We start from the raw sequence: 15,011 nt of genomic DNA on the forward strand, positions 1-15,011 counted from the left end.
TTTTTTTTAGAAATACAAAAATTGGGGCAGCTGGCTGGTGCCGTGGAAGTCAGAAGGACCTGAGTTCAAATTTGGCTTCAGACACTTAATACTTCCTGGCTGTGCGACCCTGGGCAAGTCACTTAACTGCAACTGCTTCATCAAGAAAGAGGAGAGAGAGAGAGAGAGAGAGAAAGAGAGAGACTAAACCATCTTTGCCTTCAAGGAGTTTACCTTGATGAAATTAGATACATACTTAATATATGTGATAAAATAATAATTATAAATAAAAGGTAATTTAAAGAGGGAGAGCACCAATAATAACAGGGTGATTGGGAAGTTATTGGGAAGAGATTGCACCTGAATTGATCCTTGAAGGACACAAGGATTCTGAGAGGAAGAGATGAGGGTGTGTGTTAAGTATAGGAAATGGCTTGTGAAAATGATGTAGAATTGCCTAGTTTGGGAAATTAGCTATAATTCAGTTGGACCATAGAATAAATGGAATGGTATAATTTGAAACAAGGTTTAATGGCTAGGTTGGAGTCAAACTCAGGAAAGCTTTAAATGCCACCCAAAGGAGTTCATAGTTTATCCTAGGGGCAAAAGAGAGCTATTAATGCTTTTGAGTAAAGTAACTAATATGGTCAGGATACATAGGCAAGCATAATAAAAGTCAGGGAATGAACAGATAAGGCTAACAAATACTTCAATGAATAAAGACATGGTAAGTGGAAGGACAAGAGTGGGTATTAGGCAGACATCAGATAAGTCCCAGAAAATAAGGTGGCTAAGTTTCTGCCATTTAACTTGATATAAGGAATTTATTCCAGAAAGAATAAAACATTATTGTAAAGATATTTAGGAAGAATAGTTTATTAATGAGTTAGTAAGCATTTGAAAATAAATTATTTTTGACCATTAGATGTGTTAATCTGTATCTTAATTGATACTAAACATCCTAGCATGGAAATGAATTTTCTTTTGAATTAGTTCTTCGAAAAGGATGGAGGCGTTCTTGGTCTGCTTCATACTTTGCAAGTGCTTCTTGAATTTTTTCACTGAATTCTTTCTTTGCCTCCAGCCCTGCTTCATATTCTTTCCTTTCTGCTTCTTTTTCTGCCTCTCGTACCTGTTGCTGATGTTCAATTTGAGCTTGCAGATTCTCCCTATATTCCAGGGTTTCCCTGCATTTTCTAATAATAGAAATGATACAAGTGTAAAAATTACCAAATTAACCATTTAAATTTCCTTAAGATATTATTTGCTATCCTTCAGTAAAGTAAATGACACTTCCCTTTCTTTCATATCCAGTTGAGAGGATCAGTGTTGATAAAAATAATATATATAATAATTCAATGACTAATAATGAACATACAAAGAATCTTATAGAAAATATTACAATACAAAAATGAACAGTAAATATCTTTTTAAGGGAACTATTGTGAGTTATTATTGCTAAAAGTTATCTAAAAATTCTATTTGAAGCATGTATGATAAAGCCAGACAAATGGGTATAATTTGTTTTTAGTGATTCCAAGCTAATAGTGATATCATTATCTTTTATAAAATAGATATACTTATTTTTTATTAAAGAAATGTCTTTTTTTTCAGACATTGAAAATAGTTTTGGAATGAATAGTAATAAATCTGAGGAACGAACCCAGGAAATGGAAATTAAGATTAGAAAAGATATAAAATAAGTTCCCTCCCTTCTTCAGACTATAAGCTGATTTAGGCAACAATATTAACTGCTGCCATAGTGAGGAAGTAACGAAAAGCCAAATTTCTCTCTTCTGCATACTCCTCAATCCAAATTTAGTTGTGGCAGGTAAAGGGCATCCTGGAATACTGGCTTATTAGGTTAGTACAAAAAACTATTATCATAGGCCAGATTCATTATACACAGGAATTATTAGGATAACTAATAAGTATTTATGATACCATAACATTAGACTAACAAATCCAAAAAAAGCTGGAAAAAATCATTTAAATCATTTTCTCAGGCTTATCAACCTAGGATCATTCCTACCAATGTAGCTGGTCATCCTATACTCATTTAGCACTACAGTTTATTTTTTAGTATTTGTATGCTTTCTAGACCAGAGATGATTGTCATTGATGATTGTCAAATTTTATGAAGATTTTATTTCTTGGGAGGAAAGAAGTTATACAGATGTGTTATTAATGAATACAATTGGGGCACTGTTCCCACTATTTACAAATGATTTTTTAATTGTAAGAAAGATAAAAAATAATGTTGTACCTTGCATAATTTTCTATATCTTCACGGTTAAGTTCTTCAAGACCTTGCACTATGAATTCCTCATCAAGACATTTTTCTTTTGCCTCTCTTTCCACTAAAAAAATGAAAGTAATTAATTTCCAAACTATGGAATTGTGTAAGTCACCTTCTCCCCTTCCCCCCAAAAAACTTTAAACAAGATGAAAACTTGCCCATATTTTTTCTGGCCTTCATTAATACATTGCCTTTTTATTTTTTTCCTATTCCCCAAATTCCTTTGTTGTTTTCTTTTTTATCTGTTTTTTTTTTTTCTGATAAAGGCCTAATTTCTAAAACATATAGAAGATTGACTCAAACTTATAAGAATGCAAGCTATTCTCCAATTGATAAATAGTCAAAGGTTATGAACAGACAATTTCCAGATGAAGAAATTAAAACCAGCTACAGTCATATGAAAAAATGCTCTAAATAATTATCGATCAGAGAAATGAAAATTAAGACAACTGACGTACCACTATACACTTCTCAGATTAGCTAAGATGATAAGAAAAGATAAAGATGAATGTTTGGAGGGGATGTAGAAAAACTGGGACAATAATACATTGCTGGTGGACTTGTGAACTGATCCAACAATTCTGGAGAACAATTTGCCCAAAAGGCTAGCAAACTGCATCCCCTTTGATCCAGCAGTATCTCTACAGGGTTTGTATCCCAAAGAGATCATAAAAAATGGAAAAGGACTCATATGTGCAAAAGTGTTTGTGGCAGCCCTTTTTGTAATGGTAAGGAACTGGAAACTGAGTGGATGCCCATCAGTGGGAGAATGGCTGAATAACTCGTTGTATATGATTGTTATACAATATTATTGTTCTATGAGAAACAATCAACAGGATGTTTTCAGAGAAGCTTGGAGAGACTTACATGAACTGATACTGAGTGAAATGAGCAAAACCAGGAAATCATTATACATGGCAACAAGATTATACAGTGATCAATTCTGATGGACGTGGCTCTTTTCAACAATAAGGTGACTTTTTGTTTTGTTTTGTTTTCACATGGAAAATTTATTATTTTATTTTTATAAAGCTCCAATAGATCTGTGATGGAGAAAGCCATCTGTATCTAGAAAGAGGAGCATGGGGACTGAATGTGGATCACAACATAGTATTTTCACCTTTTTGTTGTTTGCTTGTTTTTTTTCTCTCATTTTGTTTTTTATCTAATTTTTCTCGTGCAGCATGATAAATGTGAAAACATGTATAGAAGAATGGCATATGTTTAACATTTATTGAATTGCTTGCTGTCTAAGGGAGGGGAATGGGAGGAAGGGAGGGAGAAAAATTTCAAACACAAGGTTTTTCAGGGGTGAATGTTGAAAGGTATCTTTTCATGTATTTTGAAAATAAAAACGCTATTCATAATAATAAAAAAACATTGTATTATATAACTGTCTAGTGTATTACTTTTTTTGATGAGTACAACCTGGGATTAGTTATGGTTTTTTAAAAAAATCCTCCTTTTAAGATCAAATTGAATTCTTCCTTGTTCATGAAGCCTGTTTAGGCCAGGAGATCCCAAACTATAATCTCTGCTTTTCATTCATTCATCAAATATTGCCTGTACTATTCTCTTGGCAGTTAAAAAGAGCACCATAGAATTAGAGCTGGAAGTTACTCTAGAGGTCACCTCTCATTACCTTGAACTATTAATTAAATATTGTAAAGGCCACTATATCTATTTCTAGATGTTATGGATCTTAGCTTCATTGAGTTCTGTGAACTCAGCTTGCAACTTTGAAGAAACATGAGCTGATGTTTTTTTTTATTGGTAGAAGAGGTAAGGGCAATAAGCACTCTTCATTACAAATATGGATCCCAGTCTAACAATTAGTTCCACTGGCATTAAAAAGCTCTTTTTTTTTTTTTCAAAGCCATCATCTTTTAAAGGCTTAAATATCATTTGCATTCTAGTGTGAATTAGCCAAAATTTAAAAGTCAAGTTTTAGATGAATTTACAAATAGAGTAACTGAGACTCAGAGAGATTTGAAACTGATGAATGCGAATATTTTAATCCTATAAAAATGGCATTTATTATTTAATCGGGGAAGCCAGGTCGTCCAGTGGATAGAATATCAGATCTAGAGTTAGGAAGACTCATCTTCCTGAGTTCAAATCTGGCCTCAGACACTAGATGGGTAACTCTGGGCAAGTCACTTAACCCTGTTTTCCTCCGTGTCCTCATCTGTAAAATAAGCTTGAGAAAGAAATAGCACTCCAGTATCTTTGTCAAGAAAATGCCAAAATGCCAAACAGTATCACAAATAATTGCACATGAATTGGATAGTCATACACATGTAACCCTGAACTAGTGAGCTTTCAATGATAAATCAATGATTAGATAGCTCTTGAAGTTTACAAAGCACTTTTCTCACAACCATCCAGTGATGTAAATGGTACAAATGTTATTATTCTTATTTCACATATAAAGAAACTGAGGTACAAAGGTTACTTGCACAGATTCACATAACAAATATATCAGATCAAGAATTCAAATCAAGATCTCTCCTACTATCAAGTCCAGTGTAATTTTTTTTTCCTTTTCTACCTAACAGAATTTTTTATTTGGTCCAAAAAAAGTTACTGGGAAAGGCAAAGAGCTTCAGGTAGCTAGAGAACAACATTTGGATAATAGGCTCCTGAGAATGAGATAGGGGCTAGCAGAAATAGGGAGATGGGGGAATGACAAAAACATTTTAGATTCTGGTGGCAGGTAAAAGAAGGACACCTGAATTAAGATATTAAGACTATGGCTATATAGTCACTTCCTAAGTAGAAGAAAGGGGTGAAATGCAAAAGATTGAAGTAGCAATATTTAGCAACTAATTAGAATGTGTGAAATATGGAAAAGTGAGGTAGTTCAGGATAACATCAAGATTATAGCTAAGCTAGGAGACTTGAAAAATGGTACTTTTTGATAGAAATTGGGCAGTTTGGAAAAGTGGTGGAGTTGGAGAGAATTGAGGGGGAAAATAACTTCTCTTTTATATGCTTAATTTGAGATATCCTATTATAAATGTCCAATAAGCAACTGGTGATCCAAATCAACAATTGTTACTAAAGTCGAAGGGAGAGCCTAGGGATGGATATATTCATATGGAACACATCTGCAGAAAGATGACAAAATCATAGGAACTGATGATGTCACCAAAAGAGAGAGACAGGGGAAGAAAAGGGCTCTTAAAAAACTCTTGAGGAGCATCCACATTTAGGTGAGATATGGATGAGAAGGCAGCTAGAGCCTGGAGTCAGGCAGGCTCCAGTTTAAATCACATCTCAGAAACTCACTGGGAATGTGCCCGTGGGCAAGTCACAAACCAGCACCTATCCTCGGGCTTGTTGTGAGGATCAAAAAAGTGCTTGCATGGTCCCAGTATATACTTAACAAATATTACAGAAAATGAAGATGATGAGCCAGCAAAAGAGAATCCGGAGGGCCATACAGGTGGCAGGAGAATGAGAAGGGAGTCTCAGGAAAATGCAGAAAAGAGCAGGCGGTCAGTAGTGTTAAAAAAAAAAAAAAAAAAAAAAAAAGCAGTCAAGTTGAAGAATGAAAACTGAGGAAAGAGCATCTGATTTAGCAATGGAGAGACTGGTTGGAAAGTGTTGGAAAGTGAGAGCAGACGAACAATGAGTATAGAAAGGTTTTTCTAGAGGTTTGAATGAGAAAAGGACATAGGACTGATATCTTGAAGGGATGATAAGTTATAGCAGAGCTTTTATGAGAGTGAGGGAGACTTGAGCATGGTTTGAAGGCAGTAGGGAAAGTAAGTAGATAGGGGGAGACTGAAAAGTAGACAGAGATGGGATGGGAGAAGGTCTCTGTGTTTCTGTGTGTCTCTGTATCTGTCTCTGTCTCTCTGCCTCCGTCTTTCTTTATCTCTCTATATCTCTGTCTGCCTCTATGACTGTTTCTCTTTGTCTCTGTCTCTCTTCTCCCTCCCTCCCTTTGTGTCTTTGTCTATCTCTGTCTCTCTCTCACTCTATCTCTCGCTCCCTTTCCCTCTCTCTTTCTTCCCTTCCCCTCCCTCCCTCCCTCCCTCTTTCTTGTTCTCCCTTTCTTCCTCTCTGTCTGTCTCTTTCCCTCCCTCCCCTCCTTCCCTTCCTCTTTCCCTCTCTCCCTCTCTATGACAAAGATAGGGAGGGAGTCAGGAGATGACTGAGGTTGTGATCTCTTGGAAAAGATGAGATCTGGGGCCCATGGAGAGGGGTTGGCCTTGGCAGGTCCACTTCCTTATCAAACACTGGAGAAAAGAAGGATGGGGAAAGATATCAAAAGATTGTGAGATACAAAGAAGGGGAAAAGGGAGAGCTTATGGGGAACCCCCTCCATTTTCTCAGGAAGGGAGAGAGGTATTTAGTCGGGAGAGAAAGGAAAAAAAAAAGTTATGAGAGTTGAGGAGAGAAAAGGTTTGTGGCTTCTGTGGATTATGAAACAAGGAATCAATTATAGAGGAATAAAGTGAAGATTTCTTACTTTTTTCTATAATTTGCAGTCGTCTGGTAGCTAAGACATCATCCATTAGTCGTTTTCTTGCGTCCTTTTCAAGCTTCACCTGCAGGTCCTTCTTGGCTGTCATCTTTGCTGCCTCCACTGCTATGATTCTGTCTGTCCTTTCTTCCTCAAGTTCCTTAAGTTCCCGGTACTGATTCAGATAGGCCTGATAAAGTTTTCCCTCCCTCTCCAAGTCTTCCTACATAATAAAAGGAGATGGAATTTAAAACTTTTAAAGTGAGACACAATTTTTGTTTGTATGCACAGATAACATATATATATAATACACATACACACACACACACACACATACACACACACACACACACATGACTTCCTAAAGGAAATATATAATTTATTATAGCCAACTTAGTCATTTTATTCACATTTAGGTGGAGGAAATGTTGTTAAGTAAAACACACTCTAGCGGGGCAGCTAGGTGGTGAAGCAGATAGAGTACCAGCCCTGAATACAGGAGGACCCGAGTTCAAATCTGGTCTCAGACACTTAACCGTCCTAGCTGTGTGACCCTGGGCAAGTCACTTAACCCCAATTGCCTCAGAAAAAAAAAACACAAACAAACAACAACAACAAAAAAAACCCCACACTCTAGAGCTCCATGTGTAAACATGGCAATTGGGATCTTTCTGTAGGAGGCAAGCACCCTGAGTTGTTTATCCATTCATTCATCTACTTTTTTATGGATTCTGACAATTGAAATGGTGGGACATGGAAAGGTTTTTGGGCATAATACAAACTAAGAATGACTCATAGGGTAATGAACCCTATAATCATAATTCCATTAAGCTAGATCAACCAAAGTATCAAGCACTGATTAAGCAACTGCTATGTGATAGACGAGTGCCAGGCACTGAAATGCAAAGAAAATGTAAGGTCACCCCTCTCCTCTACTAGCTTATATTCTCTTTATAAGACTAACCAGTTGAACTCATCATATCCTTGTATTGGAGGGAATCTTAAAAATCAATCTAGAAACAGATGAATTTATACAGGAACAACAACACTATAAGGACAAACAACTTTAAAATACTTAACGAGTTCTGAGCAATGCAATGATCAACTATGATTCCATAGGATGAAATATGCTTCCTATTTCCTGACAGAAAAGTGATGGGACTTCAGAGTACAAAATAAGACATGCATTTTTTTTAGACATAGCCAATGGGAGAATTCAATTTGCTTGACTATGCATGTTTGTTTAAAAATATATATATTTTCTCTACGTCCTTATCTACGTCCCTACCTCTCCCCATTCTGCCATCCCTACCCAGGGGTAGTAAGAAATGGGAGGGAGGTAAAATAGTTTTGTTCGTTGGAAAAAATTAAACACAGTAACAGCACTATTGTATTATGAAGAATTGTGAATGACTTAGCTGTTCTCAACAATACAATGATCCAAGATAATCCTAGAGGACTTATGATGAAAAAAATGCTATTTGCCTCCAGAGAAAGGATTGATGTCATTTGAGTACAGACTGAAACATACTATTTTCAGTTTCTTTCTTTCTTTTGCTTTTGTATGTTGTACAAGTATAATCTATATCAAATTGCTTATAGTCTTGAGAAGAGGGGACAGGAAGATGGAAGGGGTAGAATTTGGAACTCAAAACTTAAAAAGAAAAACAATGAGTGTTAAAAAGCATTTTTACATGTTGTATTTAAGGAAAAAATTAGATATTTTAAGAAATTAAATTAACTTTAAAAAAAGAAACTATCAAATCTAGCACCTTTATTTTATAGATGAGGAAATGGTTTCTTGGAAAGGAGACAGAGATTTAAGGTTACATGACTGACTAAAAAGAATCAGGAAAGATTTCTTGACTCTCAATACAAGATAATCTCCTATGAGATATTTCTTTCATATCCTATGAGATATTTCATATCTGCTATGAGATATTTCATATCTGAAGTAATAAGTGCCTTAAATCCATATTTTTATGGAAAAATTTCAAAAAATCCTTATTATTTCAGGGCAACTATTTGAATACTGATTCAATTAAATTAAACAGATTATTATTCTCTTTTATTAAAATGGATCAAAAATAGGTCAACAGGATGATGTAACATCTGTGGTTAAGAATATGTTCTGAAGGACAGAATTCAACTCAATTGTCAAGCATGATTTCATATTTACATATTTTAATAAATTATGGTGATCTGATTTTTTAAATAATTCATGTCTATGTTCAAAGCTGCTAATACAACTATTCTTGATTAAGAGTAAATTATTGGGTCATTTCAAATCTCCTTAAGTATTCCAGGTCTCAAAAATAAAGATCCTTTAGGATGGAGCATATTATAAATTAGATATAGGTGACCCAGTAGATAGAGCACTGCTCCTGCAGTCAGGAAGTTCAAATCTGCCTTCAGATACTTCATAGCTGTGTGAATCTGGGCAAGTCATTCAACCCTGATTGCCTCGGTTTCTTTATCTGTAAAAAGAGCTGGAGAAGGAAATGGCAAATCACTCCAATATCTCTGCCAAGAAAACCCCAAGTGGATCTGAAAGAACTGAACAACTCCTATTGGTGAAGTTTGAAATTGCAGGTCAGCTCTTGGGCCCATTGTTAAGATCCATTAAAAAAAAAAAAAATTCCAGATTAGACAGGATCAAGTTGTTGGATTCCTAGACATGGAAGAAATTCCTGTGTTCTCAGGGAAAAAGGGAACGGATCAATCTCTGGGGGAAAAATGCTATAAGTACATTTATAGGAAGTATATACAAGTATACAAGTATAGAAAAGTAAAGTCAAGGACTACAATTCCTAGCAGAGATCCTGATGTGTGCATGGTATAAAGATAGCAATGTCTTATCATTTGTAAGCAGCACTTACAATTTAATATCTATCTAATTTCATTTGTTCTCACAATACCCTTAAGACCTGGACGTGGAAAGTTCTATTTTTCTTTCATAAATGAAGAAATTGAGGTACATGTGACTTCACTAACAATAGAGTCCAAATTTCTGGGATGTGAGGCAGAGGTGATACCATGCTCAGAACCTAAATATGACCACTATATTTAACTTTTAAGTTTTAAAAATAGAAATGTATCCAACTCCATTGAAACAACGAATTTCTCAAAATGAGGAAATGAGTCCCTTTTTTGATCAGGATTCAATTTAGAATACAAGGAAGTTTCCCAAAACCTCTTTACATTAATATGATTTGCTTGTAATATAATAGTAATATTTGTTTTGATTCTACTTGAAGATCAATGATTATTTTAGAGATGTGTATGTGTGTGTGTGTGTGTGTGTGTGTGTGTGTGTGTGTGTGTGTGTATGTGTGTGTGTGTATTAAAATATCCTTAAGAAGTAGGATGGCTTAGTGGATGGACTATTGGCTTTTGGAATCAGGAAAATCTGAATTCAAGCCCTATCTCTGTCATTAACTTCGTGACCCTGGGCAAATCACTTAACCTCTTAATAAATCAGGCAGTTTTCTAGGAATGATAATTATAGTAGTGATAGCTAACTTTAATATGGAACCTTAAAGTTTGCAAAATAGTTAACTGATCCTCACAACTCTATAAGATGGTGCTGTTAAAAGTCCCATTTTACAGATGAGAAAACAGAGGCTGAAAATTTAAGTGACTTGCCAAAGAGTCTGAGGCAGGACTCAAACTCAGACCTTCTTAATTACAAGGGCTTCTTAATTTCTTGATCTACATTAGTAGTGAAGAAATCAGTGGCCCAGGCCAAAAGGAAAAATCCTAAGGGGGGCAGCTAAATAGAGGGCTGGCTCTGAAGTCAGGAAGACCTGAGTTCAAATCTCATCTCAGAGACTTAACTTTCTAGCTGTGTGACCCTGGGCAAGTCACTTAACCCCAATTGCCTCAGCAAAAAAGAAAGAAAGAAAAGAAAACAATCCTAGTTAACTTATATTGGACTCACATAAGTTTTTTCTGTATTTATATATGGTGACCCAAAATTAAGTATATAGTCCTTGATAACTAGTATCCATGAATTAGCCCATATTCAAACCTTTTAAATTCATTTTCAACAGCAATATAAATGGTGCATGCTATCATGAGAATTATTGTATTTAATTATCTACTGATTATTTCATTAATCATTACATTTAAACAAAACATGTGATAGAAAGCCAGAAACTCAAGCCTTGATTCTAGAATTTAAGGGAAATATCAAAACATAGGCTTTGGGGGCCAGATGAAGTGCCCACATCCCCATAACTCTGCTTCCTATTCATAACGATTGTGACTCAGATTTTTGGCAGAGCAGCTACTTGAGCTTATTTACAGTGACTTCTTATCACAATTCTAGTTTCTTTCTTTTTTTTAAATTCTAGTTTCTTTAGAGTTGTACATCCCTTTATGTGTCAGCACAAGGCTGAACATGGAGAAACACACAGTGAAATAAATGTTCTACAGAAGCTTCCTGACACAAGAGGAAAACAAGATCTTACTTTCTTTTGCCTCAGTTCTTCAGTCTCATCTTGAGTTTCTTGACGAGCAACTTCTAAAAACTTGTTGTCCAAGTAGAGTTCATCTGCTCTTTCCTGAGCCAGACGTTCATTCCTGTCTTGGAGGGCCTGCTGCAGTATGTTCCTGGTCTGCTGCATCCTCTGCTTCATCTGCAGCCTCTCTCTCTCTTTATCTAGTTTCAGCTGAGCTATATTCTCTTCCTAAGACGAAATAATAATGAAATCGTGACAGGTCTTCTAAAAGCAGGGCTATCCACCTCAAGAAAGCTAATTGTGCTATTTTAAAGGATTATGAGCTAATTAGAATATAATATGGGAATTTATTTGGCTTGACTATATTTATGTGCTATCCTGGCTCAGCATTTCTTGTTTTCAGTGGGGTGGAGGCAGAAGAAAAGGAGGAAAAAATAAACTTAATACTTAAATCTATACACATTAAATATATGCATACATACACATATATACACATACCCCGCACCATACCCACACACATAATTTTTAAAAAGTACTCTTTGTGTTGGAGACTAGTAGATCACTCAGTGGATAGAGCTCTAAGCCTGGAGTCAGAAAGACCTGTTCAAATCTGGCCTCAGAAACTTACTAGCTATGGAATTTGGGGCAAATCCCTTAACCCCTATTTGCTTCTGCAAATGTATTAACAGTGCAGTGTATTAACACTGCAGAAGGAACTGGCCAATTAGTCTGGTATGTTTGCCAAAAAACTTCATAGAAGTCAGACATGATTAAACAACTGAACACCAACAAATATATAGCATTTGTAAACATATAATGTACACACACATATAATATACACATGTATATTCAGTAGATTGTATATATTTACACATGTATTACATATATATGTTAATACTACAGATATTAGATAGATATTATATATATATATATATATATATATTTCTTTTTTCAGTGCATGGAGAAAGGATAAAAACACTTAATTGAATGTGTACTTATGTGTATATATAAACACTTTATGTATATTTAGTGGGTATCTATTATACATTACACATATAATTACATGTTATTTGCATTATATATAGCATATGCATCTTTGTAGTGGATGGAGGAGGAAAGAAGAAAAAGAAATACTTGATAATTTAATATATATATGTATATGTATGTATACACACACACACACTTTTCCTAAGAAAAACAAAAGAATCAAAGGGACTTAAATCTTTACACTTGAATTCGGAGGGTCTATTTTAATAACTTAATAGATAAGTCACACTGAATTACAATCTGACACTTTAATAAACCTTATTGAACACCTACTAAAACTACAAAACTAAAAGCCAAACATTTACTAACACCACACCAGTCTCACCTGCTCTTCCCTCTTTTTCTTCTGTTGTTGGATCTCTTTTTTATTACTCCCATTTGCATTCCCTTTTTCTCCCCTCCCCCCCAAGTTGGAGTACTGAAAGATGCTGAGCACTGTGGGTTTACAGCAGCCACACCGTAGCGTGAGATGCTTCTGCTCTGAACACATCTCTCTTTGTCCTTGTTTTCTAAGAGGCAATGTCTTGGTTCCTAAGGGAAATGGATTTAAGTTAGGGAGTCATCAGCTTTACTCAGGGAGGGACCAGCTGGATCCTTCCATCTCCAACATCTGGCTAAGGTCTAAACATCCCACCTTCACGGCCACTGGAGCTGTTCTCATCTGCCCATTCTGCCGGAAAAAGTCTTCCCATCCTTGAGGGAGACATCACCCTAACTTACCAATGGGTTGGAGGCCTGTTGGTTAGCCCCAATGAGGTTAGCCCCTCAGCTGGAATGGTTTTACTAGGATGTAACTGTTGCACATGCTACTGTTTCTTGGAGCCACAGGTGACTGGGTGACAGGTGGCACAAAGGTGATTGGGTGGCCCTGACAAGGCTCAGCAAGCCCTAACTCAGAGGTGGCAATTCTCCTTAAACACCTATGCATACCAATCAACAAGCAAGGCAAGGGAGTCGAGGAATTCACCATGTTATTCATGCATAGGTATGATCACCTAAATTTTCTTAAGAAAGATAGGTGATTTCCCAATAGCTGGGAAAAGGAAAAATTCAGGCTACGCTCTTGGCAGCTTCAAAAAGTCTGTTTGTAGGAAGCAGTATTTAATTTCTGGACAGTGACAGGTCAAGGAACACACTAAAAAAAGTTCCAAGCATTGGGCACAAAGGAGAAACACCTTCCTAGCTCTTCATATGAATTAAAAGTTTATTTGGGAAAAAATGAGGAGCATCATAAAACCTGTATCCATTTTTTTAGAGAAGAAAAGAAAATTTATCTGGGAATAATTTTACCCATCTTTGAACCCATTGAAAGATTATTTCCTATAAAGTCTTTCCTCCCTTTTCAAGATGAAACAGTTTCTTCCATCTCTGAAATTCTGATGGAACGAATAGGGTATTAGGCTTGGAATCAGAATAGCTTGAGACCCCATGTATGTATATATATATATATATATATATATATATATATATATATATATATATGTACAAATATATTTTTATTTTTACAATTTATATACACATATATTTATATATTTGCATTTATATCTACAAATATAATTTATTGATACAAATATAGACACATACATATATATATTCACTTATGTATCATACAGTCCAATTCTCTCATGTTATAGATAAGAAAATTGAGGCCCAACATGGGGACAGGGAGGGATTACCTTGTCCTGGGTTATATAATAAATAAATACCAGAGCTGGGATTCTCTAAACTTCTCAATCAATTGTGTAATAGATGATATGTTCTACTACATAAAATCCTTTGGAAAAATCTACCTATCCATTTATATTTTCTTTCTTTTTTCTTTTTTCTTAAAGCTTTTTATTTTCAAAACATGTGGATGGATAATTTTTCAACAATGACTCCTGCAAAACCTTGTGTTCCAAGTTTCCCTCCCTTCTCCCCAGCCCCATCCCCTAGATGGCAAGTAATCCAATCATATTTCCACAAACATGCTGCACAAGAAAATTCTGTTCAAAAAGAGGAAAAATGAAAAAGAAAACAAAATGCAAGCAAACAATAACAAAAAGAGTGAAAATGCTATGTTGTGATCCACGCTCAGTTCCACAGTCCTCTCTCTGGATGCAGATGGCTCTCTTCATCACAAGACTATTGGAACTTGTCCACTTAAATTTTCATCAAATACTGTCAAAATGTTTATAAGCCTTCTTCATAAAGATTTTATAGAATAAGAAAGAAGCCATGTCACTAATTTCTTCTCCATTGTCTATGATTTTTTCTATTCCTCTAAAATCTCTTTTTTGAGATATCTTGAAAGTGGATGCCTGAGTACTCTCGAAACTAATGCCTGTAATGCTTATTTCTTCCAACACCATATAGTGAAGTTTAGCAGTCTTCTGAAATTGTTGTTTTTAAATGCACTGCCATGTCCTGATGCAAGTTATCAATCAGGCAATGCTGTCCTAATGCAATTGTCCCTTAATTGTAGCTGATATCAAGAGACTGCTATAGAAAAGAAAGCAGATGGGTCACATTTCATGTGTATTTATGATTTCTCTTCTGGTTCCATCTGCTCTAAGGCCCTTTGCTTTAAAAGATTTGCACTTAGCTCTATGCAGGCTCATTTTCCCCTCAATTGCTTTCCATTGTTTCAAAAAAATTTATTTTTTGACAAGGGGGATAATATTTCCTTCATCTTTTGTTATTTTCACTCATGATGTTTTAAAAATAAAGTTATACTCTAATCGGGTATTATCCTTGGCTTTCTTAGATC

At 35.4% G+C, this 15,011-nt stretch overlaps 1 protein-coding gene across 1 annotated transcript in view; it reads right to left on the bottom strand.

The window, feature by feature from the left end:
* Positions 1–839: 839 nt before the first annotated feature.
* CFAP53 (cilia and flagella associated protein 53) overlaps positions 840–15,011 on the bottom strand; it is a 39,099-nt gene continuing 24,927 nt past the window's right edge. Inside the window, exons 5-8 of the mRNA XM_074279364.1 lie at positions 11,225–11,443; positions 6,759–6,975; positions 2,246–2,339; positions 840–1,175 (exon numbers count right to left, since the gene is read on the bottom strand). Of these exons, the coding sequence (XP_074135465.1) occupies positions 941–1,175; positions 2,246–2,339; positions 6,759–6,975; positions 11,225–11,443 (765 nt within the window). The 3' untranslated portion in view covers positions 840–940. The remainder of the gene's footprint in view (positions 1,176–2,245; positions 2,340–6,758; positions 6,976–11,224; positions 11,444–15,011) is intronic.

Source organism: Sminthopsis crassicaudata, chromosome 1 (genome assembly GCF_048593235.1).
Source record: "Sminthopsis crassicaudata isolate SCR6 chromosome 1, ASM4859323v1, whole genome shotgun sequence".
In the NCBI taxonomy this organism is placed as follows: Eukaryota; Metazoa; Chordata; class Mammalia; order Dasyuromorphia; family Dasyuridae; genus Sminthopsis; species Sminthopsis crassicaudata.